Source organism: Suricata suricatta, chromosome 8 (assembly GCF_006229205.1).
Source record: "Suricata suricatta isolate VVHF042 chromosome 8, meerkat_22Aug2017_6uvM2_HiC, whole genome shotgun sequence".
Lineage (NCBI taxonomy): Eukaryota > Metazoa > Chordata > Mammalia > Carnivora > Herpestidae > Suricata > Suricata suricatta.
The window spans coordinates 86054531-86081470 of NC_043707.1; the positions used below are offsets into that span (position 1 = coordinate 86054531).

At 34.5% G+C, this 26940-nt stretch overlaps 1 protein-coding gene across 1 annotated transcript in view; it reads right to left on the reverse strand.

The window, feature by feature from the left end:
- The window catches only part of LRRC7 (leucine rich repeat containing 7), a 542709-nt gene that overhangs the window by 435056 nt on the left and 80713 nt on the right, over window positions 1-26940 (reverse strand). Inside the window, exon 2 of the mRNA XM_029949178.1 lies at window positions 5736-5833. Coding sequence (XP_029805038.1) covers window positions 5736-5833 — 98 coding nt within the window. The remainder of the gene's footprint in view (window positions 1-5735; window positions 5834-26940) is intronic.

Below are 26940 nucleotides of genomic sequence, written 5' to 3' on the forward strand. Positions count from 1 at the left end.
TTTTTTTTTTTTAGAGGGATGTAAGTTGAGCATGTTTCAAAGTCTGTCTTTTACAGGAAGCAATTGATTTTTACTGAAAGTTTGCTTGACTGTGCTAGATGGAAAATACCAAGATATAAGTCACATGAAATAATTGGTTAAGAGCTATGTCTGGTGACCTAATGTTGATCTTCACTTGAAAATACTGTAGAAAAGTATAAAACATTATAAAAGAGAGTGGTATGAATTACATTACTTAGTAAAATCTTCTGTATGCAATATCTCTAAATAAAATAGGCTTCTCCTTGCATCTGAAGGAGTCAACTTCTACTATTCCTTCTAATTCTCAGTAAGCCACTGCCATTTGGCTTTCTATGATGGTTTTCTAAGGTGGCAGCTTTCCATGGGAATTGACCCAGCAAGTCTTGGTCAAGTTCCATATGGCATTTGTAGAATAATAAAGAACCATGCCATTGTGTGAGAAAATTACTACCTAACATGAATTACTACCTAACACCTCTGCAAGAATTTCAGATTTATGTCATTTGTTCACAACCTGTTGCTTGCTGAACATCATTGTTTCTAAAGATAGCGGTGGTGATTTCTATTACTTTCCACTTCTGTGATCAGAAACATGCTTTATTATCTTCACACAGATGCTAAGTTTGAAATAAGAATAATAATAACAAGTGAAAAGAAAGAGAGAAGAAAGAAAAGAAAACTTGCTATGTCCCAGATTCTATACCGAGTACTTAATACAGGCATACCTCAATTTATAGCATGTTACTTGATTGCTTCACAGATAATTGTGTTTTTACAAATTAAAGGCTTGTGGCAACCCAGTGTCAAGCAAGTCTGTCTGTATCATCTTTCAAACTGTATTTGCTCACTTCACATCTTTGTCACATTTTAGTTTTCTCATCTTATGTCAAACTTTTTCACTACTATTATATTTGTTATGGTGATCTGAGATCAATGATCTTTGATGTTGTTATTATAATTGTTTTGGGGAGCCACAAACTATGTCCATGTAAGATGGCAAGTTTAATCAATAAATGCATGTGTTCTGTTTTACCAATTGCCATCTTTCTCCATCTCCTAAAGCCTCCCTATCCCCTGAGACTCAGTAATATTGAAATTAAGTCAATTAATAACCCTATCATAATCTGTAAATGTTCAAGTGAAGGAATAATCACACGTCTCTCATTTTAAATCAAAAGCTAGAGGTAATTAAGCTCAGTGAGGACAGTAAGCCAAAAACCAAAACATGCCAGAAACTAGGCCTGTTGTGCCAGTTAGCCAGGTTGTTAATGCAAAGGAAAAGTTCTTGAAGGAAATTAAAAGTGCTATGTCAGTGAACGCATGAATGAAAAGAACGCAAAATGCCCATATTGCTAATCTGGATAAAGTCTGCATGGTCTGGAGAGATCAAACTACTCCAATGTTCCCCTAAACCAAAGCCTAATTCAGAGCAGGGTCCTAACCCTCTTCAATTCTATGAAAGCTGAGAGAGAGAGAGGAAGCTGCAGAAGAGAATTCTGAAACTAGCAGAGATTAGTTCATGAAATTTAAGGAAAGAAGCTGTCGTTAATAACACAAAAATGCAAGGTGAAGTGTAAGGTGAAGCAGCAAGTGCAGATGGAGAAGCTGCAGCAAGTTAGCCAGAAGATCTAGCTACGATAATTAGTGAAGATGGCTACACTAAACAACAGATTTTTAATGTGGGTAAAACAGCCTTCTATTGGAAGGAGATGTCATCTAGGACTTTCCTTGTTAGAAAGGAGAAATCAGTGCCTGGTCTCAAAAGCTTCAAAGGACAGGTTTAACTCTCTTATCAGGGACCAAGTGACTTTATGTTAAAATCAATGCTCAAAGACCATTCCAAAAATCCTAAGGACTTTAAGAATTATGCTAAATCAGGGGCACCTGGGTGGCTCAGTGGCTTCGGTGTCTGACTTCAGCTCAGATCATGATCTCATGGTTTGTGAGTCCCAGCCCTGTATCGGGCTCTGTGCTGACAGTTCAGAGCCTGGAGCCTGCTTCAGATTCTGTAACTCCCTATTTCTCTACAGCTCCCCCACTCTTGCTCTGTCTCTCACTCTCAAAGACACAATAAACAGTAAACATTTTTTTAATTAAAAGAAAAAGAATTATGCTATATCTACTCTGCCTATGCTCTATAAATGGAACAAAGCGGGGATGACAACACGGTTTACCAGATATTTTCAGGCCCCTGTTGAGACCTACTGCTTAGAAAAAAAGATCACTTTCAAAATATTACTGCTCATTGACAATATATCTGGTCGCTGAAGTGCTCTGATAAAGATGTACAACAAGGTTCATGCCTGCCTATTAATCTAACATTCATGCTACAGTCCATGGATCAAGGAATCATTTAGACTTTGAAAATACATTTTGTAAGATTTTAGCTACCATAGATGGTGATTTCTCTGATGAATCTGGGCAAAGCCCATTGAAAACTTCTGGAAAGAATTCACCATTCTACATTTGTGATTAAGGACATTTGTAATTCATGGGAAGAGTTCAAAAGGTCACCATTAACAGAAGTTTGGAAGAAGTTGATTCCAACCTCCTGGATGTCTTTGAGGGACTCAAGACTTCAATGGAGGAAGTGATTGCAGATGTGGGGGAAACAGCAAGAGAACTAGAAGTGGAGTCTGAAGATGTGACTGAATTGCTTCAATCTCATGATCAAACCTTAACAGATAAGCTGTTTCCTATGGATGAGCAAAGAGTGTTTTCTTGAGATGGAAACTACTCCTGGTGAAGATGCTGTGAAATCTGTTAAAATGACAACAAAGAATTGAAAATACTGCATAAAGTTAGTTGATAAAGCAGTGGCAGGGTTTGAGAGACTTGACTCCAATTTTGAAAGAAGTTCTACTATGGGTGAAATGCTATCAAACATCATCACATACTACAGAGAAATGGTTGATGAAAAATAAGTCAGTGTAGCAATATATTTTGTAGTCTCTTTTAAGGAATTGCCACAGCCATCCCAACCTTCAGCAACAACCATCTGCATCAGACAACAAGGCATCAACGCTGAGGCAATATCTTCCGCCAGCAAAAAAGTTATAACTCATTGAAAGCTCAGATTACAGTTTCCATTTTTTTGCAATAAAGTATTTTTTAAATTAAGGTTTGTACATCTCTTTGTTAAACATGTCATGCAGACGTGACAGACCACAGTATAGAATAAATATAACTTTTAAAATGCACTGGGAAACCAAAAAATTCATTTGACTCGTTATGGTGATATTCACTTTATGATATTTTCATTGTCTGGAACTGGACCAAAAATACCTTCAAGATATGCATGTATAAATATCTTCCTTTAATTCTCAAAACAACACTATAAAGTAGACTCTATCATTATCCTCCTTTTTCAGATAAGTAAATGGAATCTTAGATTAGAAAAAAAATGCCCAGATTCCTGCAGCTGGTCATATTAAAGGTCACATTAGAGAATAAACTCTTCTGTAAGACTGTAAAGTTAATGTCTTAAATAATTAATATGATATGCTGTTTCTATTCTGAGGAAGAGGCTTCTTTCTTAGGGAATTAACACTGTTCAGTAACAAAGCAAGAATTCCTCATTATACTAGCAAGGGACAATGAAGACCTCTCTAGAAAAGAATAACATTTTATAAGGTTTTTTTCTCATTATGTCTTCCCATGTTCAATAACTTAGTCAACCCAGTTGAGTCCCTGAGATGATATCTGAAAAGTGCCCTGACTGCCACAATCCAACTGATGAGGACTTGCTCGTTAATACAAGCGTCAGTCATGTCATAGGGCTGACATGAGACAAGAATAAAACTTAACTCTAACATCTGACTACCTTCATTAGTCTTTTGTATCCATAATGATCAGCAGCCCTTCATTTGACTTAGGCTAGTGGTTTTCAAATTTGAGTTGGCATCAAAATGTTCTGCAGGGTTTCTTCTAAACACACAGATTACCGCACCCAACTCACAGAGGTTTTGATTCAGTAGTTGTGGGTTGCATCTCTTAAAATTTACATTTCTAACAACTTCCCAGATGCTGTTACTATGTCTGGTCTGGAGAGCACACTTTGAGAACCAATGGCCCAGATCTAGATTTAGAAACCCTTTCCTGTAAAGAATCAGGTAAATACTTTTGTCTTTGTGGGCCACCTAATCTCTGTCATAATTACTCAACTTTTCCTCTGTAGTGTGAAAGCAGCCACACACAATACCTAAATCAGTAAGAGATGGCTGTATATCAAATAAATTTTTTTTTACAGAAACAAATGTCAGTCTGGATTTGGTCAATGGACCCAATGGTCAATCTCTGGCCTCAACTAACTTACAGTTTTGAAAAAAACACTTTATATATGTTAAATAGCAATGCTGAGAGAGTCAATGGTAGATTCATTCACAAAACTCCCTTATAAGTTTTAAAATAAAACTTACAGAGACTAAGCTAATTGTGTTATACTGGCATAGAGGAGAAATCCCAGTGCTGCTCTATGAACACAATAAAAAAGCAGTACTTTTATGTAAGAGTCTATATCTTATAGTTTTAATTTTATGATGCCCAGAACTCAATCTTCATTTTCAAATTTTAGTTTTAATTGGATATCATCATAAATCTATGAAATAAAACTAACACTAAACAATCTAACACTATCCTAAATGACATAGATGATAATGCAATGATTGTCTATTAACTTTATGATAAAACAAAATAAAATGAAAACACTCTACCTGCCATGAGTGTGCCCAGTTTTAATATATTTGGTCTTTACTGAGAACTGTGTACTCCCAACTAATTTAAAATGCAAATATCATCTTAAAAGTCAATTAAACTACATATGCCAGTGAACCCACGGCCTTAGCTCTATCCTTATAAAAAGTAAGTTTCTGTAAAAGAGAAAAAAATCACATACATTTTTGTCATAATAGAATATGTTTTTGTTCTCTGAAAATAATTATATGCAAACAGCAGAAGAAAAGTTAGTATTATTGGTCATCTTACAAACTTGTAATGCAAATATTATGTCAGATGTCTCAACAATGCTACAGACTAGAAATATTAAAATAAAGTCTCCATGGACAATTCCATATTCTAATATTTACTAATTTGTAGATGGAGCAAAATGATTTTATGGTAATATATATGACTCCCATCTTTCAAAATATTTTCCTGAATTGATGAATTGTTTCCTTTTGATCAAAAACATTGATCAAACATTTGATGTTTTTGATCAAATGTTGCTTCTTGAGCAATGGTTTTATGTTTGCCATTAGACATTTATTCTTTAGTCTAATGCAGTGGTTTTCAAGGAGTTCTCAGTTTAAAAAAACTGTTGAAAGAGTTTGTGGTCAAATGAAACCAAAACCTATTTATTTAAAACACATTTCAAAAGTTTCTTTTACATAAGGACTCCTCAGAAACATTAATATTTATGGTATGAATATCTAAGAAAGATGTGCTAGACTATGCAGCTTTTTCCAATTTCATATGAACATGGAACCGAATTATCAGTAGAAAATCTTGATGTACAAGAGAGACAAAGAGAACAATGTTCCTAGTGTCTGAATCAAGGTATCATTTAGTCATATGTTTTAAAAAATAAATTCAGTTTGATTCAATAAATACTTATTAAGTACTTCTATTACTTGACTAGTCACTTAAAAGTTAATCCTTTAATGTAAATGCTACTCACCAAAAGCTATCTAGAACATAACCCTATTAAACATACTTACACTCTTCTTCAGGCCTCTTCCGAAGTGCTGCACGAACTTCTTTACAAGGACTTCTCTGATATTGTGGGGGATGCCTTCCCCTTATTAGGTTCTCCATCCTATAAGAGAGAATGAAAAGTAAATTTAATACCAAAACTTTAATAAATTTTGACTCTCCAAATGGTCTAAATCAAGAGTCAACAATTAAGTATCTACTAAGGCATGGTAGACAACACTATTAAGTATCTGTCAAGGAATAAGATGGTAGGGAGTGGCAGGGACTGTGGTAACTGGAGAGTGCTTGACTTTTCCAAGGACTTCTAAATTAAAAAAAAAAAATTGAAAACACCACATGGACAAAATTCATATACCCATTCTCCAGTAACAAATTGTTATGATCTGAATATTTATGTCCTCTATCCCCAAATTTGTGCATTGAAAACCTCTAATCCCCAAGGTAACTTCTCAGCTACTAGCAACATAGTGATACTGATAACTAGAGAATAACAATAAATGAATTAAAGGCAATTTGGGTTATGGCACATACTTTGTGCTCAGTATTTTTTGGTTTTAGATGGAATAAAATAGTTTTGGGCCACCATTACATAGTCTACTGATTTTGATAACCCTAAAATCTACTGAGGTTCAGGGTTAGAAAATTCATAACAAAACCATGATATTTATTATCATCTTGAAATTATAAACATAGCTTCTTAACATCTACATGATTATTCTAATGGGTTATCATTGGTTTTGATAACTGCTGGCCAAAAGCATATGTACCATTGAAAACAGCATGGCTATTGTGGGTGATGTTGATATAAGATCTCCTAGGGTTAGTGGTGCAGAAGATTATGTTTCTGGTGTCTAGATGGCAAAATAGGGGGAGGCAATCCCATAAAAGCATTATTTTAAATGGTATAAAATGTAAGATAAATAATCTTTTGTAGGGGGGTAGTAACATAACACTATTCCTATAAATGGCCATTGGTTCTTAAAACCACTTTTCAATATACTTCCTGAAATTAACCCATTTATTTGTAGCGGGCTGTGTGTGTGTGTGTGTGTGTGTGTGTGTGTGTGTGTGTGTCCATGTATGGTCCAATGTATATGCCTTTGTATATAAAGTACAAGAAAATGTTTTTTAGTATGTGATGGAAACTTGGGCCTTTGTTTCACTTGAAGTTCATTTCAAGTGAGAAAAAGAATTATTTCTCTTGAGGTTATAGCAATCCAATGACAGGAAACAACAACAACAACAACAAAAACCCTGAAGAATTTAAGACATAATTTACTCTTGCACTGCTTATGAGAGGAAAATTAGCTTTCAGTCCTGTTCCTACAGTTTCACCATAAGGATTAGCTGTATAAACTAAATTATATAAAATTTTCTAGTCTCTGACTCTTGAATTAATTCAATGTACAGTTTTGATTACATGTTTCAGCAAACATACAAATTATGATTAGATCTAATAATTACTTTAAGTGAACAAATAATTATTCACGAGTATTTACAAGCTCAAGACAGTAAAATACAATAAACACCACCTATATATACATAAAATTGTGATGTGATCTTAGAAACCAATTTTACTCATTAGAATTACACTCTGATGAAGAATGACAAGTTATTCTGACCAGACTCTATGTAAACCACTCTCTTGGATGGGTTACTATTTTTCCTTATGCATCTCTGACTACTGAATATGTGAAATTGATTCCATATTATTATATATTTTTAATAGAACAAGTCAGGAAGTACTAATAGGACTCCAGGAGAGTTTTACTTCTATGGTTGCTATTGGAATCAAGTATCTCCAGGTCCATCTCCCCAGGATTCATGGTGCCCAAAGGCTGGCTTCTGACAGTGCAAGCAGATCTGCAGGAGATTATGCAATATTAGCAAGTGAGTATTGTTTAAATATGATGCAACTATTTCTGGAATCAGACTGGCTAAGTTCAAACTTCCATTTTATCCCTGAAAGGATGATTTTAGAGAAAGATAACCAATTGTGTGCCTTAGTTTTTCATCAGTAAATGGTTTGTTGTGAGGATTAAATACATGTAAATATTTTACATTGTGTCCATCACAATTTGAGGGCTCAACAAATGTAGCCATTATTTATCCTAATTATCCCAAGTAAAAATGAAATCATAATAAAAATTTAAATGTCCAGTATGTTAGGAAAAATATGAAAACTGGCCTTTATTTAACAAAGAAAAAGAGCAGATGGCAATGTTGAGGAAAAAACAACTTCTGGCTAAATAAATGTTTTGATTATTAGAAAAACACAAACCATCCATGCATATGAATTGCCAATTTTCAGAAATAAAGAACTTAACAAAATATGATTCATTTTATTTAATAAGATTTAAGAATTACTATATAATAATCTTTCACAGATACTAAGATGGATAAAAGTGAGTTGCTATCCCCATAAATTAACCAAAGTGCTACATAATTTTTTCTTTCTTAGAGAATTTAGAAGATATTTCAAAATTGTATAGTGCTCTTGGACCTTCGGAACAGCAGTGAATTATTTTTTATGTTTTATCATTTCTCATTTATTCCATTTTGTTTTTACAACAACTTCCTGAAAGGTCATTTTATGATGAAGAAACTAAGGCTCGGAAATGGTCAGTGAATGCTCAAGGCCACGTGTTAGGTAAAGACCCAAATGAGATTTAATCAAGATTCCCTGAGTTTGTATCTTTTTCTAATTGTTTCCTAGTACCTTATTTCCATGAGTCTATGATTATTTATTGTAATTCCACTAAGAGACTGATACTTGAGATTCTACTGTGTAATGAATAATTAGTGATGAAATTCTTCTTAAGCCCAGTAATATTTGTATTAATCTATGTTTGTATATAAATAGTATACATATTAGATATTTATATAAATACAACACTATATATATTCATATGTAAGTTGATTTCCTAATTACACATTGATTTTTTAACCTTTAGCTATTTTCACTGAAATGTTTCTATCAGTGGAATTTTAGTTATTTATTTGTTTGTTTAATTATTTAATTTTTTTAATGTTTATTATTTATTTTTGTGAGAGAGAGACAGAATGTGAGTGGGGGAGGTGCAGAGAGAGAAGGAGACACAGAATCCAAAGCAAAGTCTCTGAGCTGTCAGCACACAGCCTAACATGGGGCTCAAACTCATGAACCAGGAGATCATGACCTGAGCTGAACTGACTGAGCCACCCAGTAGCTAAGCTCAAAACTATACCACCAAAGCTGCACTTATTGGTGACATTTCAAGCTTTTAGAACCACCAGAAAGATAACTGGGGCCAAAGAAACTCATTATAAATTATACATACAACACACTAATAGATGAAAAATTCTTTTTAAAAGCATTGAAAGTTCTTTCTTCTCTGGAATGCCAAATGTTGTACCCAGTAGAAAACACACTTTAAATGTGTTTTCTTTAAATTAAGTTAAAATTTTACAGAGCAATATTCATGACCAAACTATTACATAACTGTGAGACTTCCATCTTCCTGAGATTACACTCCTGGCTACTTGAACTCTTCCACTGGTATCATCTATGATCTACAGTTTGCATTAAATGGTCGGACAAAAAGACCAAGAATGAAGCTTTGGAGCACAGCCAGGACACAGCAAAGGAGCTTTTTCTTGCTACTTTCAAACTTGGCAAGCTGCCAGTGGGAGTGTGTTAACAGTCCCAGCAAAGAGAGATTAAGTGTGATGACCACAGGCAAGACAGATGCTCTAACAACTCATTGAAGAGCTCTGAAAAGTGCAGCCTACATGTCAACTGCTGGGAAGAAGTAGAGACAGCCACATTAATATTAAAGAGTGTGAAAAAGCAATCAGAGATTATCAACAAAGGTGTCTACAGCTCTCTTGGTGTGTCCCCCAAACTTGTCATGAAATCACCTGAGGAGTTTTAAACAATACACATTTCCCCATTCCCATTACTAAAGGTTTTCATTCAGTAGGCAGGAATCAGGTCCAAGTAGATGTATTTTTTTTTTAACATTAATCAAATACTTCTAAAGTAGCCTGACATTGATCCTGATACTGGCTTTTGGGACTCCCTATAAATAAAAAATATACACATGGAGATACAGGGAAGGAAGTTTGGTGAAGTCATTCCAGGATATAGCTATTTGCTGATACAAAGGTGAAGAGATTGCAGTTAGGACAGGTACTATCAGAAATGAAAAGATTAGCCAAAGAGATATTGTCAAATGCTTGCCAAGTTCTCTGGTAGTCCACCACATGAACCAGGGGGCTGCCCACCAAAATGGCCAATAATCTCAATTAGTGAAATGATTTCTTCCAACAAGGTTTGGCAGACTTAGCTGGAACAGAGAACAAGTTTGGATTAATCTAGAATTGTGGGTTGGATTGGAAGTATGACTAGTTGAAAAACGAAGTGAAACTTGGGTGCAAATATGGTTGCAATGAATTTATTCTGGATGGAGGAAAGTGAGGGAGAACAACCGAGTCACCGGAAGACAGAGGTGTTTGGTTAAGAGAATAGAACCATTAGGTGTATTTCTAAAATGCCCATTATGTGCCAGGTGTTGTGTTAGGTTCTTCATATATATACATTATCTATGTCATTCTTATTTTATTCATGGTTAACTTGAGTTTCAGAGATGTTAAGTAACTTGCTTAGCATCATACAGTGAGTAGGTGCAAAATTCAGGATTTAAATCCAGATCTGCCTGACTCAAGAGCCCAAGCTATTAGCTACTATGTAAACTATGCAATAAAAATTTCTGTAATGATGGAAATGTTCAATATCTGTGCTGAGACAGTAGCTGCTAACCATATTCAATTATTGAGCAGTTAATATGTGGCTAGTGTGATTGAGGAGCTGAATTTGTGATGTTTGAAATTTTACTGAATTTAAATTTAAATTTCAATAGCCACATGTGACTATTGTAGTAGATAGCACAGCAGGTCTAGAAGTCCTCGTTTAGCACATGACTGGTAAAAATACAATTCTCCTCTGAAGATTTCTGAATTAGTCAGTAAGAGCAAGGAAGTAAAATCTTGGAGAAGTGTTTGACATGAGGGTCTTTAGAGACAAATGAACAAATTAACTCCTCAACTGAGAGTTGGTTCACAGTGACCCCTTAGGAGCCTCGTTGCAGAAACACACTTTTTCAGGGCACCTGGGTGGCTCAATTGGTTGAGCTTCTGACTCTTGATTTAGGCTCAGATCATGATATCATGGTTCATGAGATTGAGCCCTGGGTGGAACTCCACACTGACAGCAGAGTGTGTTTGGGATTCGCTCTCTCCTCTCTCTCTCTCTGCTCCTCCCCCACTCATGTGAGCACTCTCTCTCTCTCAGTTTTCTGAGAGTTTCTCTCTCTCAAAATAAACAAATAAACATTAAACAAAACATTTTTTTCATGCAACTATGGTTTTCGGCTATGGAGCTCTGCCCCTAGTACATCTAAGTGCCTTGAATATGCACTTAAAACTCATTCCTATCTCTGGGCCTCTACATATAATGCTAAATGAGTCCTCCTCCTAATCTATCTGAATAATGTTTTTTTTAAATGTTTATTTATTTATTATGATGGAAAGAAAGAGTGGGTGAGAGAGGGGGTACATGCAGGCAGGGGAGGGGCAGAGAAAGAGGGAAAGAGAGAATCCCAAGCAGGTTGATCCAGGGCTTGATCTCATGACTGTAAGATCATGACCTGAGCCAAAATCAAATGTTGGGTGCTTAACCAACTAAGTCATCCAGGTACCCCAGACACCTATCTGAATAATTCTTAATCATCCCTCCAGTCTTCACTATAATATCACTTTTTGGGATAATAAGGGATCACTCTGACACCTTAATCTAATGAAATCCCAAAATATGGTTCTACCTTACAGCTTAGGGTTTTCCATTATAACAGTTATTACTAATTGCGATTATATATTAGTCTTCCAAAATTTCTATTTAATGTCTGCCTTCCTCCTGGACTATAAGCCCCATGAAGGCAGATATAATGTTGATTTTATTCTCCACTTTGCTGGTGGAGTGAAGAAATGGGTATGGGGTTTGGCATTCATGAATTATTTGTTGCTTGAATTGATGAATAAACCTATCTCTCCTGATCCTTCTCTGAGGGAAACTGTATATTCTGGGATCACTGGGAAGGACCCAGGTAGTTGAACTAGTGAGTGACCTTCAAAATATTGCTGTTGTTCCCTTATCCCCAACCTGTGTGCTTCCCCTCAGTCATTCAATAGCACCTCCTAACACTTTCCTAATAGGACATTACCTTGTGCTCAATAACAGCCTCTCACTACAGCACTCTCCACCAGCTGCCATAGGCTATGAGACATCAGAGAGCGGGCAGACAATCCTGGATTCCCTCTGTGTGGGGCCTTGGGAGGGGAGATGATGAGGGAGCTGCTCTCTTTACAGTGATGCTGCTCTGTGGGAACTTCCAGCAGCAGAACCAGGTGCCCCAACCAGTGTATGAGATAGGGGAATGGTTTAATCATGGCATAAAGGAAATGGATTAAAAAGTAAAATCAACTTGTTTTGCTTACAAGATACCAAACATACAGAGGCTAATTTGTCCTTTCTCACTGAGCTTATTACTATATTTGCGGCTTTGTGCGCATACACCAAACTGGAGAAATGTAGTGCTTTATGGGTTTATTTGATAAATAGACAATTTAGATAAAGCCCTTAAATGAAGTTCAGCACACAAGCAATGAATTGAGTATTTGCAAACCTCTTTGTGCTCAGTAGGCTCTGTAAGACTCCTGAAGGAATTTTTTAAATCAGTTAAGTAGATATAAAATAAATTATAAAGAGTAAATATACTTGACTTAGTTTCTAAAAAAGTAAGCATTTCAAATATGTCTTAATAAATATTTTTAATTAAATAATCTTGAACAAATGCAGACCTTAAAAAAATCAGACTTACTTTCCATTGAGCATTTATTTAATTTGATTATAAGTAGAATTAGACACAATAAGCTACATGCCTATGAACACAAACCCTTATATTTAAAATGGCAATAATATGAGTAGGAAGCTTAGTAAGATATATAGTAAAATATGGTAGCATTTGTTGCCTTCAAATTTAACAGTGATGTACAAAGAGCATTTCTATTAGAGTATAGAGCCATATAGTATTGACTAAACATGAAAATTCACCCAACAATTTTGTGGTAAAGAGTGTACTACCTTTTAATTCATCAGAGTCAAAAGATTAAAATATATATCATGTGACAAAAGTCAAACATCTTTTTCTTTCCATAGCACTCCATCTTCCATGGTATCCTTTAGTGTAGTACCTGGACTACAGCAAATACTCCATAATTACTTAACAAAAGACTTAATAAATGGATGAATGAAGTCTACTCCTTCCTACCAGGAACATTTGGAAGATTCTTCTTTTCCATTACAAATTTTACCCATCCCTGAAGGCCCATTTTTAAGTCCCAATGCTACTCAGAAACAAATCCAACTACTTCAAATATACTCAGTACTTGCCTTCTGAATTTTCCATATTATATCTATTAAATGTTGAAAGAGTAACGAGCAATTTTTAAGCTAGTATTAGTCTCCATTTCAGCTTTTGTGCCCTTTACTCATATAGATTCTAAACCATTTTGAGGGCTTTGATATAGTGCACTGCAGTTGTCAAAATACTTTCCCATAACTTACTTCATTTTCATGACAATTCTGAAAGAGGTATTAGTATGTCACTACTTTATAGAGGATACAACTGGAAGTCTGAGCAATTAAGTGACATATGCAAAGTAACACTGAAAGGCCAGAGTTAGGACTTGAACTCTGTTCCTTTGACTTCCAAATCCCTGTCTTCATTTCACAATGCAGAGTACTAACCACTATATAATCACAGCCCCATGTCTTCATTTCAAATGCCATCATGCATAGAAAACATTTATTCTTTTCTTTCTTCTAGGGTCTATATGACAAGATCTTTATGAAGTGAGTCATAGATATTTAAAAATCTTAAAATATTGAATATTTATAAGTAATTGTCACTTTGATTTATTCTTTTATATGGCTGAGAACTCAACAAAAATATAGCAAATTAAAATAAATTTAAGTAATAGAGATTAAAAAATTAAAGTATGCTTAAGCATGCACATGGAAAAAGCAAGGATAAGATTCCTATTATTTTTAGAAATAATGATTAGGAGTTTATCCTCTCCAAGGGAAGAAAAGAATTAGGGAGCAGCATGCTGTGACCATCCATCCTCACAAAGTTCTAAAGCCAAGTGACCCCAAGTGAAGCCAAGCTTCAGAATTCCTTATTTGGCTTAGAATTCAAGGGCAAAAAAAGGAAAGAGTTGATGAAGCAGTGGAAGTGCTCTTGTTTTATCACTGAGCTGCTGTTCTCTTGTAAGTGAAGTTGAACCCACATTTAGCACAGTGAGCCAAATCCCAGAATAAAGCTACGCATGCCCGTTGAGCAAACAATAGCCATTAAAAAGTCTCAAATGTTTATAAAGATCCAATTTGAACTGCAAATGACATAGCAAAGGTAATCAATACCCAATTACCTCAGCCAAATGTGTTGAGATGATACTTAATAAGGACAAACTGAAGTTAAAGAGCAAGATTATAGTGAAAAAAATCACTTCTTAACTATACTTAAACTGCTTGAAAAGGGATCAAAATGTTTACCAGAACAGAAAGAGACAACACAATTTTGAGTGGGAAAAGTATCATAGGTCTGAGTTTTAGGGCCAGTGATGATTTACCAAAACTGCAGGGATCATCAATAGCTTCAGAGAGGAGAAGCCTGTTTTTAACACGGCCTTGTCACACATGTAAGGGAAGAAAAGCCTGTAGGGTGTCGTTTCTAACTTCTGTAAACAACAAGTCAGCACTGGAAAGTGGACGGTGTCTGTAGGTCACTTGATAAGGTTGTAGCAGTTGTCCTATAAAAATCTATGACATTAACGGGAAGAACATGTGTTACCAATGGGAAAAAGGTCAAGCTCCTCGTAGATCCAGGAAGCACAGACTGACAAATTTCTAGCTTTACTTCTATCCTGTTTAAGAAAAAATATTTTTGCTTTCTACCCATACACAAAATAATATTGTATCAGAAGTCTGTATCTATACAAAGGTATTTTATTGAAAAATTCAGCGGGTACAAGGCATAGCAAGCTTCCCTTCTGAAAGTCCTTACAAAAATTAATAGTTACATGCAAGATTTAGGAATATATTCATTGCCAAAATTACAAAAGGATAATCAATTAAGTTCACTAAACTCAGAATTTTTTTTAATACCTTAAAATGACCCAACTGAAGTGGCTAAATTAACAGAGACTTTCGCCTACAAAAATGAATAACATTCATGAGATGATAAATGTGAAGAAAGCCTAATAAAAAATAAATCAATACATCCAAACCACTCACAAGATGTATATTTTACCCTCAAGAACAAAAACAGATAGCTGGCAATGAGGAAGAAATACACCAATTAAAAAAAGGTAAGAATTCTTAAAGTTGTCCTAATGTTGAATCAACATAATTATGCAAAGAAAAAGATACTAAAAGATACTGAAAAAATGCTAGGTTCTTCAATAAGATAGTACCACTCAGATTACAATAACATTACAAATTATTTATGAATATTCCATCATTCTTAAAACAATATCATATGGAACTTTCTTTAAAAAATTGTATTCTGAATAGGTAAAGTACAGAAATACAATATAATTACCTGCCATCTAGAATTATTACAATTTAATACATTTATAAACCTTGGGGCACTTGGGTGGCTCAGTTGGTTGACCATCTGAATTCGGCTCTGGTCATGATCTCACAGTTTGTGGGTTTGAGCCCCACATCAGGATCCGTGCTGACAGCTAAGAGACTGGAGGCTGATTTGGACCCTGTGTGTCACCTCTCTCTACCTCTTCCCCACATGTGCATGCTCTCTCTCTCTCTCTCTCTCTCTCAAAAATAATTAAACATTAAAAAAATTAAAAATACATTTACAAGTTTGAATCGTTTTCCACATTCTCTTTTCTTTCCATCCATGCTTTGACTTTAAAGAAGAGAACGACACCTGAGTCAACATTTGTGAGAGGAGAAGAATAATTCCACCAGAATACAGAATCATCTCTCTTCTGAAAAGCCTACTATAATTTTGCCTATTTCTCCAACTATCCTCTCTCCTTTCCTATTAAGGGTCCTACATATACATCTTATCACCCTAGCCTTCGTTAAAAATCCTTGAAGGTAGAATTGTCTCTCTGTGAGGGTCTGGCACAATTCATAGACTACAATGGAAATGAAATATTTCTTTTCAAATGATAAAATGAGTAAACGGTGTTAGAAATAAATGTATGTTCTATACAGTTCTAATGTGATCTATGGTTATACAACATCTTCATATATATTATTCATTCCTTATAAAGAGCCTGTGAACTTAGTATTTTACCGATGAAGAAACTGAGACTCATTTACCCAAGATCAGCACAAAGCCAGGCTCATGTCCATTCTTTCTGATTCCTGCTGAAGATCTTCCCACCTCAGCACAGCTGCCTAAATGAAGGAACACATCCTGCTCCTTTTAAGATGATTCCACTTTCAGAGAGGGGCTACAATCGCATACAGTCATTGTTTAGATGCAGGAAAAAAATGTATGTGAAAGTTCTGTATTTATTTTCCAAGAAAAGCATGTATTCCTTTCTCAGAGTGAAATGGGAAGGGTGGAAAATGTGAATAAATATTATTCTTTTCAAAATGTGCATAAATACCTAAACATATACTATAATATATAAATAAAATGACATCAGTCTTCGTAATGTAGGGATGTGAAGACCATATTCTTCCCTGTAGTTCTTTGTCTTCAGCCTATTCTGCATCCTGTTCCTGATGAATCTCTTGTAGTCGCAGAAATGCCCCACAGGTCAGTGGTTCACAGTCATTAAACTGAGATTTTTGAATGTTAGGACAGGGTTCTAGTAATCTCTCTAGAGTTGTTGCATATGGTGCAGAGTCACAGAAGATATTAAAAATGTTCTTTAAATAAATGAAGTGTTATGATTAATCAAGTGAGTACTGTTTGAAGGCTATGATTCTTCCTGACGACAGAAACAGATGATGTCATAACCAGAACCATATTTAAAACTTCTAAGATATTTTAAAGAATAAACACTTTCAATAGTTTAGTATCTTATACCGAAATAAAAAAAGTAGAAATGTGGTATGTTTTACTAAGAAAGAGGAGTCAAGATGATTCATCTAGGAAGATAGATTTCTGGGAAAAACCCAATTAAGTCCCTATTTGAGGCTGAGTGAGTACCCGAACAGCCTGAACTACTCAGATGGACATCACATAATTATGTGGTAATTCTAGGAGCATTAAAAAAATCTTTCTGCTTTTTCTAAAAATTTATGGATCAAAGAAAGGATCACGTCACATGGTGCATGGCTATTTTACCTTAGAACTGCCCACCTGGCATTTCTTGTCCCAGTGTCTTCCCACTACTGCCCTGGCAGAGGGATTTTGCTTTTCTTTGTTACCTTTTGCTTATCTACTTTGGTGCATACGTAAATACACTATTATCCGTTAAAAGAATAATAGAGCAAATCTTCACATCCTCTGTGGTACAACCGTTGCTTCTCTATGGTCTATTTTCAATTCGACATGCAGGGAGTCTACTCAGATTTTACTCATGTGAAAAACCAAAGTCCTTACCATGGCTTGTGGGAGCCTTTGAGTGTGCTGCCTCTCCCATACCTTTTTCTGTCCCTCCTAATCAATCCACTTGAGCATATATACTATGCTCCTGCCTTAGGCCTTTACTCTGGCAGTGTCTTCTTCCAGGGATGCCTTCACCTTGGTCAAGCTTTAATTCAGAGGTTACTATTTCAATGATGTCTATCCTAACAACCACCTTTAATACCATACTTTGTGCAACTCTCCCAATATTTCACTCCTGTACTAATACTTTTGATCATTTTTGTCCTGTTATGCTTTTCCCTTACCCTAGTGCTTATCAACTTGTAACATAATCTTCTAATCTAGTTATTTGTAAAATTCACTGTTTATTGACTATATGTACTTTGAAAAGAATGTATATTATCCAAGCAGTGCTGATTTTTGTTTTTGCTTATATATTAATTAGTGAGAAATGTATGAATACTTTCCCAGTATGCCTGGTGAATTTGTGTATTTCTCCTTGTACTTCCGTTATGTTTTGTTTTATATAATTTTAGTCTATGTTACTGAGTATATAGAAGCTATAACTGTAACATCATGATGAATTGAAACTTCTGTCATTTTGTAGTGGTCATAAGATCTAATAAGGCTATTTACCTTATACTCTAATTATCTGATAATACAGTTGCAAGAGCTTTCATGGAGAGCAATTGTCTGAAATATCACTTTCCATATTTTTGGATTAAAATTTTGGGGGTCCTTACATAGGGGAGGGGAGGCAGAAAAATACCGAAGGAGAGGGAGGGAGGCAAACCCCAAGAAACCTTTAAATTCTGAGAACAATCAGAGGATTGATAGGGGGTGAGGGAGAGGGGAAAATGGGTGATGGGCATGGAAAAGGGCACCTGTTGGGATAAGGATTGGATGTTATATGGAAACTAACTTGACAATAAATATTAAAAATAATAAGATAAAATAAGATTTTGGGGTCCTTATAAGTAAGTTCCATTGCTTAGGGAAAAATATTGTTGTGTATTTTAAATCTAGCTTTTTACAAATTCATTTTTAAATCAGAATATTATATTTGTATTTATTTGATTTTACTCATAATAATTTAGATTTATTCCTGCAGTTTTATTGTGGGCTTTCCATTTATACAGATTGTCTATTTACTTTTTTCAAACTGAGGGGTTTTTTTCTGTTTTCGTTTTATTTTTGTCTTCTCCTTGGAAATTATGATCTCTATGTTTAGGTATATTCACATATTTAATATTGGTTTTACTATTCTTTTCCATCTCAGACTTTCCCCCTTAGATAAGAAACCTTTTTCCTGGTTCATCCCTTAAAATTGCCTTTGAAGTGAATCAGGAGATTTTAAACTTCTTGGTTGCTCATCTGAAAATGTCTACATTTTGTACCTCTTCTGAAGAGATAGCTCTAGAAGATAAAGAGCCAAACGTGGACAGATAGCTTATAGCTGATTGAAGGTGTTATTTCTAACTTATGGCCCCACTGTTGCTGTAGAAAAACCAGATATGATTTACTACTCTTCTTTCAGAGTTGATCTTTCTTTCCTATCTAGCTGATTTTAAGATCTTTTCATTGTCTTTCTTGTTTTTCAGTTTCACTATGATATTACTTGTAAGTTTCTTTTTCTATTGGGTTTGCTTTTTGATTTGAGATGTATTGTCTTTTAGCAATTCTGAAAAGCTACTCATTGTATCTTTGATTATTGCTTGTTCTGGTTTTTCTCTTTTTATAACTTTAAATGGAAGTTAGGCCTTTGCACTCGATCTTAAATGTCTCTTAACATCTTGTGTTGGAAATGCTCTCTTTGCCCCACTAAACCTCCTTCATCCACTCTGCTCTGTGTCCTGGCACACTAACCTCTATGTCCTCCATCAACAAAGTTCCCTTGCCTTTGACATCAGGTGTGTTTGACCAGTGAAAGGAGCCAGCAGGAAACTAAGTGTGAAAGGAGAGAGGCAGGGGCATTCGTCTACAAAAGTCTGCAGTTCCTCTCAGAAGATGCACTGCTCTAGCTACAGAGACAGCTCTCAAGTTTCTCAAAATCTGTCCATTTTGATGCTATTTTAGACGCAGGAGTGAAAACGGCTCTGTGCTCTTGTTAGCCTCAGAGTGCTTCATCATACTTGTTGATTTCTTTAGTTCTGCCAATCGTGTTTTTACAAATCCACCGGATTATTTTTATAGACTTTTGTTCTTTTCTCACATTTTCCTTTCATACTTATTAAAACAAAAATTTAAGATAATTCTAATGTCTGAAAACTTTGTGATCCGATGATTTGGTTCTTGTTTCTGCTGATTCTGATTTATGGTGCCATGCTTTTTATGGCTTCTGGTTTCCTTACGCATTTTGTGACTTTATAAGATGAGCTCATTTTTCCTAGAAATTTTACCTTTGAGGTTTCTATGAGGTCTTGATTGGAGTGTATTTAGTCCAGAGATTATGTAAGCTTTACTTCCTGACTGCCTGACCATTTCCAGCCACTAAAATAAGAGCTCACATTTCCTACAGTTAAGCAGATGCCCTTCAGGTAAATCTAGTTTCAATTCTTACCTATCCTTCATGGGCTTCTCCTTGATTTAGTTTTTGGCTATTTCCTTATTTACTAGCCAGCTCAGCAGTTCATTTAAAGAAATGTAATTTACATTTCATCCAGATTTTTTAATTGTTTTCATGGAAAGTTTCTTTTAGGGTATGCAGTACTTCATGCTGACAATAATAAAAGCAACATTTTTTTTTTAACAAAACAAACATTCAGCTATCATGATATATTTTGGAAGGGTGAAAACAAACTAACAGGAATTACTTAAAATATTACCGTTGTATTCAAGATATGAGGAAGTTGAGCCTTAGAAATGTTAAGTATGTCAGCTATAGGATATGACACAGATAGGAACTAGGAAAGATAGGATTTTCAAATTCACATTTCTCTAATTCCAAAATCTCTACGCTATAAGACCTCTGTTGACCCTGGCTTCTTTGCATTGTATCAGAATAATACAGCTAAGAGTACACATAATTACTTTAACATCAAGTAAGAGACATTAAATTCTCATGATACAGGTATAAAAGTGATGACTTAAAAACAGTTGCTATAAGGTACGCTACAGAATATTAGCAGACTAGTATACAGATTTTTTAACCAATGGATTTCCATCATTTACACTAGTAATAAATCAAAAAAATCTATTTAATTTGATAGACATGTTCTATAAACAAGCATGCATGGTAAATAAATCTTTGTACTTGGTGAAAAAACATGAAATAAATGAACCTGCATGATAGCATGATAAAAATCCAAAATTATTCTTAGACAAAAATTTTAAATAGAAAAACATTCATTTGCGTGAGCCTTCAAATATCTTTTTGTTCATTTCTCTCATTTCTCATGCTTTCTCTGCCTTTATTGTATCTAGATTCTCTGAAGATCTGGGTAAGTCAACAACATCGTATGGTGGATTCAATCAATATTATCCCTTAGCATAATGTATATAGAAAAAATATATCAGGCAAAAGAATATGTATGCATTTTACTTATGGTGGTTGAGAAACAGCACCTGGATGAAGAGGATCATTGGGAATCTTTATAGTATTTTTCAAATTGGACACTATAGCTATTGTCTATATTGGCTCCACATATGGTTCTATGTATCATTCTGAAGTAATTCTACCTATAAGAATTTTCTTGATGCACTGATAATTCTTTACATAAAGTCATCTATGCAAAAAATAGTGCCATTAAAATCCAAGAAATTGGGGCCACCTGTGTGGCTCAGTCAGTTAAGTATCTGGCTCTTGATATCAGCTAAGGTCATGTTCGCACTGTTCAGAAGATCAGGCCCCATGTCAAGTTCTGTGCTGGCAGCTGGGAGTCTGTTTGGGATTCACTATCTCCCTCTCTGCCCCTTCTCCACTTGTGTGCTCTCTCTCCCTCAAAATAAATAAATAAACATTAAGATTATTGTTTTAAACAAATAATAATGTTTTTGACTAGTAATTATACTTTAAACATACTATTACATTTTGGTCTTTTGGATTAATCAGATAGTAATAACATCTCGGGAATAAGTGTGGGTGAGAAATTAGGTCATGTGAATTTGGGTCGGTAAACAGTATTTCTCTCACATGCACACAGACTTACAATGCAAGTATCTAATTTTGTGTCTATAAGTGACTGTGGATTTTTATACCTTAACGAAAAACTATGATTTTGCTTCTAATTGAATATTTGTCTTATATTTTCCCTTCCTTTCCTTCTATTTTTTTAATAATTATGATGTAGTAAAGGATTATAGTAATTTCTTGATACTTTCCATTATATTGTCACTCTAATTTACTTCTACTATAATTAACATCACAGACATTTATCAGCATATAATCAATCTTTAGGTTCTAAAACCTCTGTTCAATGAAAAAGTTCTTTTGAAACTCTACTTTTTATATTGGGAGAAATGTTTGTATTATAAGTTATATAAAAGAACATGAAAAGTCTCATTAGGAAACTAAGGCTAGAAGTGGATGACTTCACATTTTTTAACAAAAGTATCCTTTCCTATTTATCAATTACTATATACTAAATAAATAAGCTAAATGTCATTCTTTCAAATGTTACACAGCAACATTTTTTTACATTTTAATTAGAAAATCACTAACATGTTGAGAAGAGATGCATTATACTATACATAGGTCTTTAATCAGTCCTCTTGATATTTACTGCCTCTCTTTCTCTCTGTTCTGTTTTCCTAAATTAGTGATTCCCAAATTTTGGGCTGTGGATGACAAAAGCTTCACCAGGGAAATGAGAATAATAAGCAAAGTTTTGAAGTCTGCATTGAGCAATTTTTTGGTGTTGAAATGTTCTTTTTCAAAAAATGGTTCTGATAATAAAAGGAAAATTTATCATTATTATCCTAAGAAAATGTCCAAACTATTAAAAATATACTCACATTCTGTGAAATTCCAGTGTCAGGGGACTAATGAATTGTATGATCTTGAAGAGGATCTTTTGGGAAAACATGGCATTCTTGACCAACATGATAAACTGGAGATTGGTAATCCTCTTGCTTAAGGAAAAATAATACCAAAAAGCAAAAGAAAACCTTACCACTGTTTTTGGCACATGGTAAGCATTCCAAAAGTAGAACCAGAGGCATGTCTAATGAATGGAAGTGCAATTGTAAATATAGGTGTATATATTTGAATGTGTTGCCCAGTCAGAAGTGTTGCACACTGACTGACTTTAAGGGCTATTTGCTGGCAGAACCGTAATGATATGCATATAATATGAACAAGTAAATAATGAAACAAACACTAAAAATCAATATATAGCATAAATGCTCCTAACCAAGATTTATCTGAAGATGTAGGAGGGAAAAAAAAGAAAAAAGTATTTTCCCTTATATACCCCGCATAATTTCAGTAGAAGATTTAGAAGGCAGAAATGACAACAAATAAAACAATCTTTCTTAATTGTACTATCCTTTATACAAAAATATATTTCATCATTTTTAAAGCAATATTATTTTACATTGGAGTCTAAAAATAATCAATCAGAACTATTTTGTTAGTATTGAATCAACGTTATGTTTGCTATCATTGAATGGTACAAGTCCTAAATTTTTCACCTAGAATGGCATTTTCCCTCTCTACTGGATAGCATTATTAAATAGGCATTGGTAAAAATATAACATTAGGTAAATGTATAATATTTATTTATCTATGTCAATTTATTTATCTAACGTGAAATGGCTCTCATCACAAAACCTAAGATTTTATTAGACCTTGTACTTAAATAAGTTGCCCTCAGTTAAAATAATAGCGAATTCTTGATCAGAAAACATGATGTATTACTACAAAATGAAAAGATATATTATTTCATATTGCTGCTTATTTTGTGCATTTTAACATTAAGTCTAATATATAAGAAGGTATGGAAGAAAAATTTTGTCTAAATAAACTGTATTATGGGTTCAATTAAAATTCAGTGTGTTAAAAGCCTTAATCGCCCGTGTACCACAATATAACTGTATATAGAAATAAGACCTTTAAAGAGATGCTTAAATTAAAGTCACACATTAGGATGGGACTTAATCCAATCTTAATGGTGTCCTTATAAGAAGAGGATGGCTGGGGCACCTGGGTGGCTCAGTTGGTTAAGAATCTGACTCTGGCTCAGGTTTGTGAGTTTGAACACCACATCGGGCTTTGTGCTGACAGCTCAGAGCCTGAAGCCTACCTCAGATTCTCTGTCTATGTTTCCCTCTCTCTCTGCCCTTCTCCTGCGCATGCTCTGTCTGTCTGTCTCTCTCTCTCTCTCAAAAATAAGTAAATGTTAAAAATATTTTTAAAAAGGAAGAGGACATTCTGGATATATGAAAACATTTCAGGGGCATGCACGCAGAGAAAAGACCATTGAAGGACATAGTGCACCGGTAGCAATCTACAAGCCAATGAAAGAAGTCTCAGGAGAAATCAAACCTGCTGTCACTTTGATTTTGGGCTTACAATCTCCAGAACTGCGAGAAAATAAATTTCTGTTGTCTAAGACATCCTGTCTGGAGTGTATTTTGTCATGATATCCTTAGCAAAATATTTTATTAACTCAGACTTTGTGGTCTGATTACTGACAAGTAAGGAACTATTTACGGTGTACTCGCCTCTGTCACTTTGGATCGAGATGAAGACAGAGTGTCTTTCTGGTGTGGGTGGAGAACAGGGTTTTTAAAAATTAGAATCCTGTGTTAATACAAAAGCTTAACTCCTAAACAATCTCTTCCATAAATTTGAAATTTTATGTTGGTATTAAATAATTTTCTGTGGATGGGAATCTTTTTAATAAAATTAATCATAATTTTTCCAAATACCAAAAGCATTAATTCTCGACAGGAAGTAAATCAATTGACAGTTGAGGTAGGAGTGGAAGTAACTTTCTAAGTCAGAATCATAGCTTCTCTTTCTGTGGGGAGCTATCATTCCAGTAGAAAACATGAGCAACATTAAGCTAGCATGCCTCTGTGAGCTAAGTAAGCAGTCTTCATTGCAAAATACTAAAAATATTCATTTTTACTTATTTTCCATTATTAAAATCCCTCAACCACCTAAATAACAGCTGAGACTGTGCAAAGAAACCAATAACAAAAATAAAATAAAACCTCTAAATTTCATAATAGCAAACTTTGTTCTGAGACTCAAGTGAGGCTTAAATACTTAGATGACTCCTTTGTGCTCAGTAAGCAATCAATATATGTGAAAAAATTTGAAAATTAAAAATTGTAGTATATCAATATTTGAAATAATGGTATTTGAATATGAGGAAAAGTTAAAAACATTTGTTTTATTAACTAAGGCAAAGAAAAGTGCATAAAGTAACTGGCTGGGAAAATATCTACCAAATACTGTTGAATAAAATGGATGCTGAGTCTTAATAACTCAGAATCAAGTAATCAGCTAATAACCGAAATGTATTGAGAATGTAGGACTACAGGAATTACATAGCTCTTTAACCTCACGGGAACCCTATAAGGTCAACATTTCATAGAGAAGGATATTTCTTGCTCAAGGTTGTTCACAGCTAGAAAACAGTACAGCCAAAATTTGATTTCAGGCCATGTAGCTCCAGAATCCACATTGTTAATCAAAAGAACTGAACATTTCTTTTAAAACTAAAAGTGATTATACATACAAAATATCTATATGTAATCTTATTTAATCCTCCAAGCAACATTATAACATTTTTCCCCTTGAGAAAAATTCCATTTCCCAAGTGGAAGAGTGAGGAGTTCTTGTAATACACATGTGATTAACCTGAAGCCCTCTCTTTATAACAACCTGGAGGAGACATCTTTTACGTAGAGTACAATGTGAATGGTGGCCTGTAGAATTGTTGAACCTGGCAACCGTGAGTTGAAATTGGCATTCACTAGGTCAGGCTATCAACTCCCGAGGGCCGAAAGTAAGCCATGTTCACTACTATACTATAGTCTCAATGTCAATGAAAGTAATTGGGATAAATCAGTAATCAAGTTGATGAATATTAAACAAATGCTGGCACAAGCTTTTTGATAACACAGATCTGGATTTTTTTTTAATTATAAAGCACTATTTCAGAGGGAGTGCCACCTGGAAATATATGAGTTAGGCATCAAGAAAAAGTTCCCATTCAACATAGCATGAATTAAATCAACTGCCACATTGTTGCAAAAAGCATTAGTCAGTTTTAGTGCTATATAAGTTCATATAACAATTGTTATATAACACTTTTCTATTTGAAAGATACCTCATCAAGCCTTGATAACATTGAAACACTTGCAGGTTTGTTCATTTTATTACATAGCATATATATATATTTTTTTTTTTTTTTTGAAAGAGAAAATGAGGCGGAGGGAGGGACAGAGAAAGAGGGAAAGAGAATCCCAAGTAGGCTCTGCACTGTCAGCACAGAGTTCAATGTGGGGCTCGAACTCACAAACCATGAGATCATGACTTCACCCAAAATCAAGAGTCAAATGCTTAACTGACTGAGCTTTCCAGGTGCCCCTATACTGCATATTATTACAAAGACATCAGGCCAATTTGTAGTTTATATATGCGCTCATAGATTTAAGAACTCAAAATTTTAGCAATTCTTAGATTAATATTTGTGGGTAAAATTTCAAAATTTGACAAATACGAATGTTTCCATTTTGGTGGTTACTGCATTTGGAATGGTTTGAATTGTTTTTTTAATTTTTATTATAAAAATTAAGCCCAGTATAATTAATATACAGTGTTATATTACTTTCAGATGTACAATATAGTAATTGAACAATTTTATACATTAGTGAGTGCTTGTCATGATAAGTATCCTCTTAATCCCCTTCACCTATTTCACCCAACTCCCCACCCACCACCCGTCTGTAACCATCAGTTTGTTCTCTATAGTTAAGAATCTGTTCCTTGGTTTGTCTCTTTAATTTCTCTTTTCTTCCTTTTGCTTGTTTGTTCTTTCTTAAATTCCACATATGTTTTTCTTGCTTCTTGACCTGTATTGCTACAAACTTCCCTCTTAGAACAGTTTATGCTTCATCCCAAAGGTTTTGGATTGTTGTGTTTTCATTTTCATTTGTTTTCATGTATTTTTTCATTTTCTCTTTGATGTCTTGGTTGAACCATTGATTGTTTAGTAGTATGTTACTTAACCTCCATGTGTTTTTTTCCAGATAGATTTTTGTGGTTGATTTCTAGTTTCATAGTGTTGTGACTGGAAAGATAAATAGTAGGACTTCACTCTTTTTGAGCATGTTGAGAATTATGTTATGGCCTAAAGTGTGATATATTTTGGAAAATGTTCTGTGCACACTTGAGAATAATGTTTTTAGATGGAATGTTCTGAATATATCTGTTAGATATACTTGGTGCAATGTGTCATTGAAAGCTGCTGTTTCCTTGTGATATTTCTGATCTGTCTGTTTGTTGGTTGTCTGATCTATCCATTGATGTAAGTGGGGGTGTTAAAGTCCCCTATTATTATTGTAGTACTATTGATTACTTTCT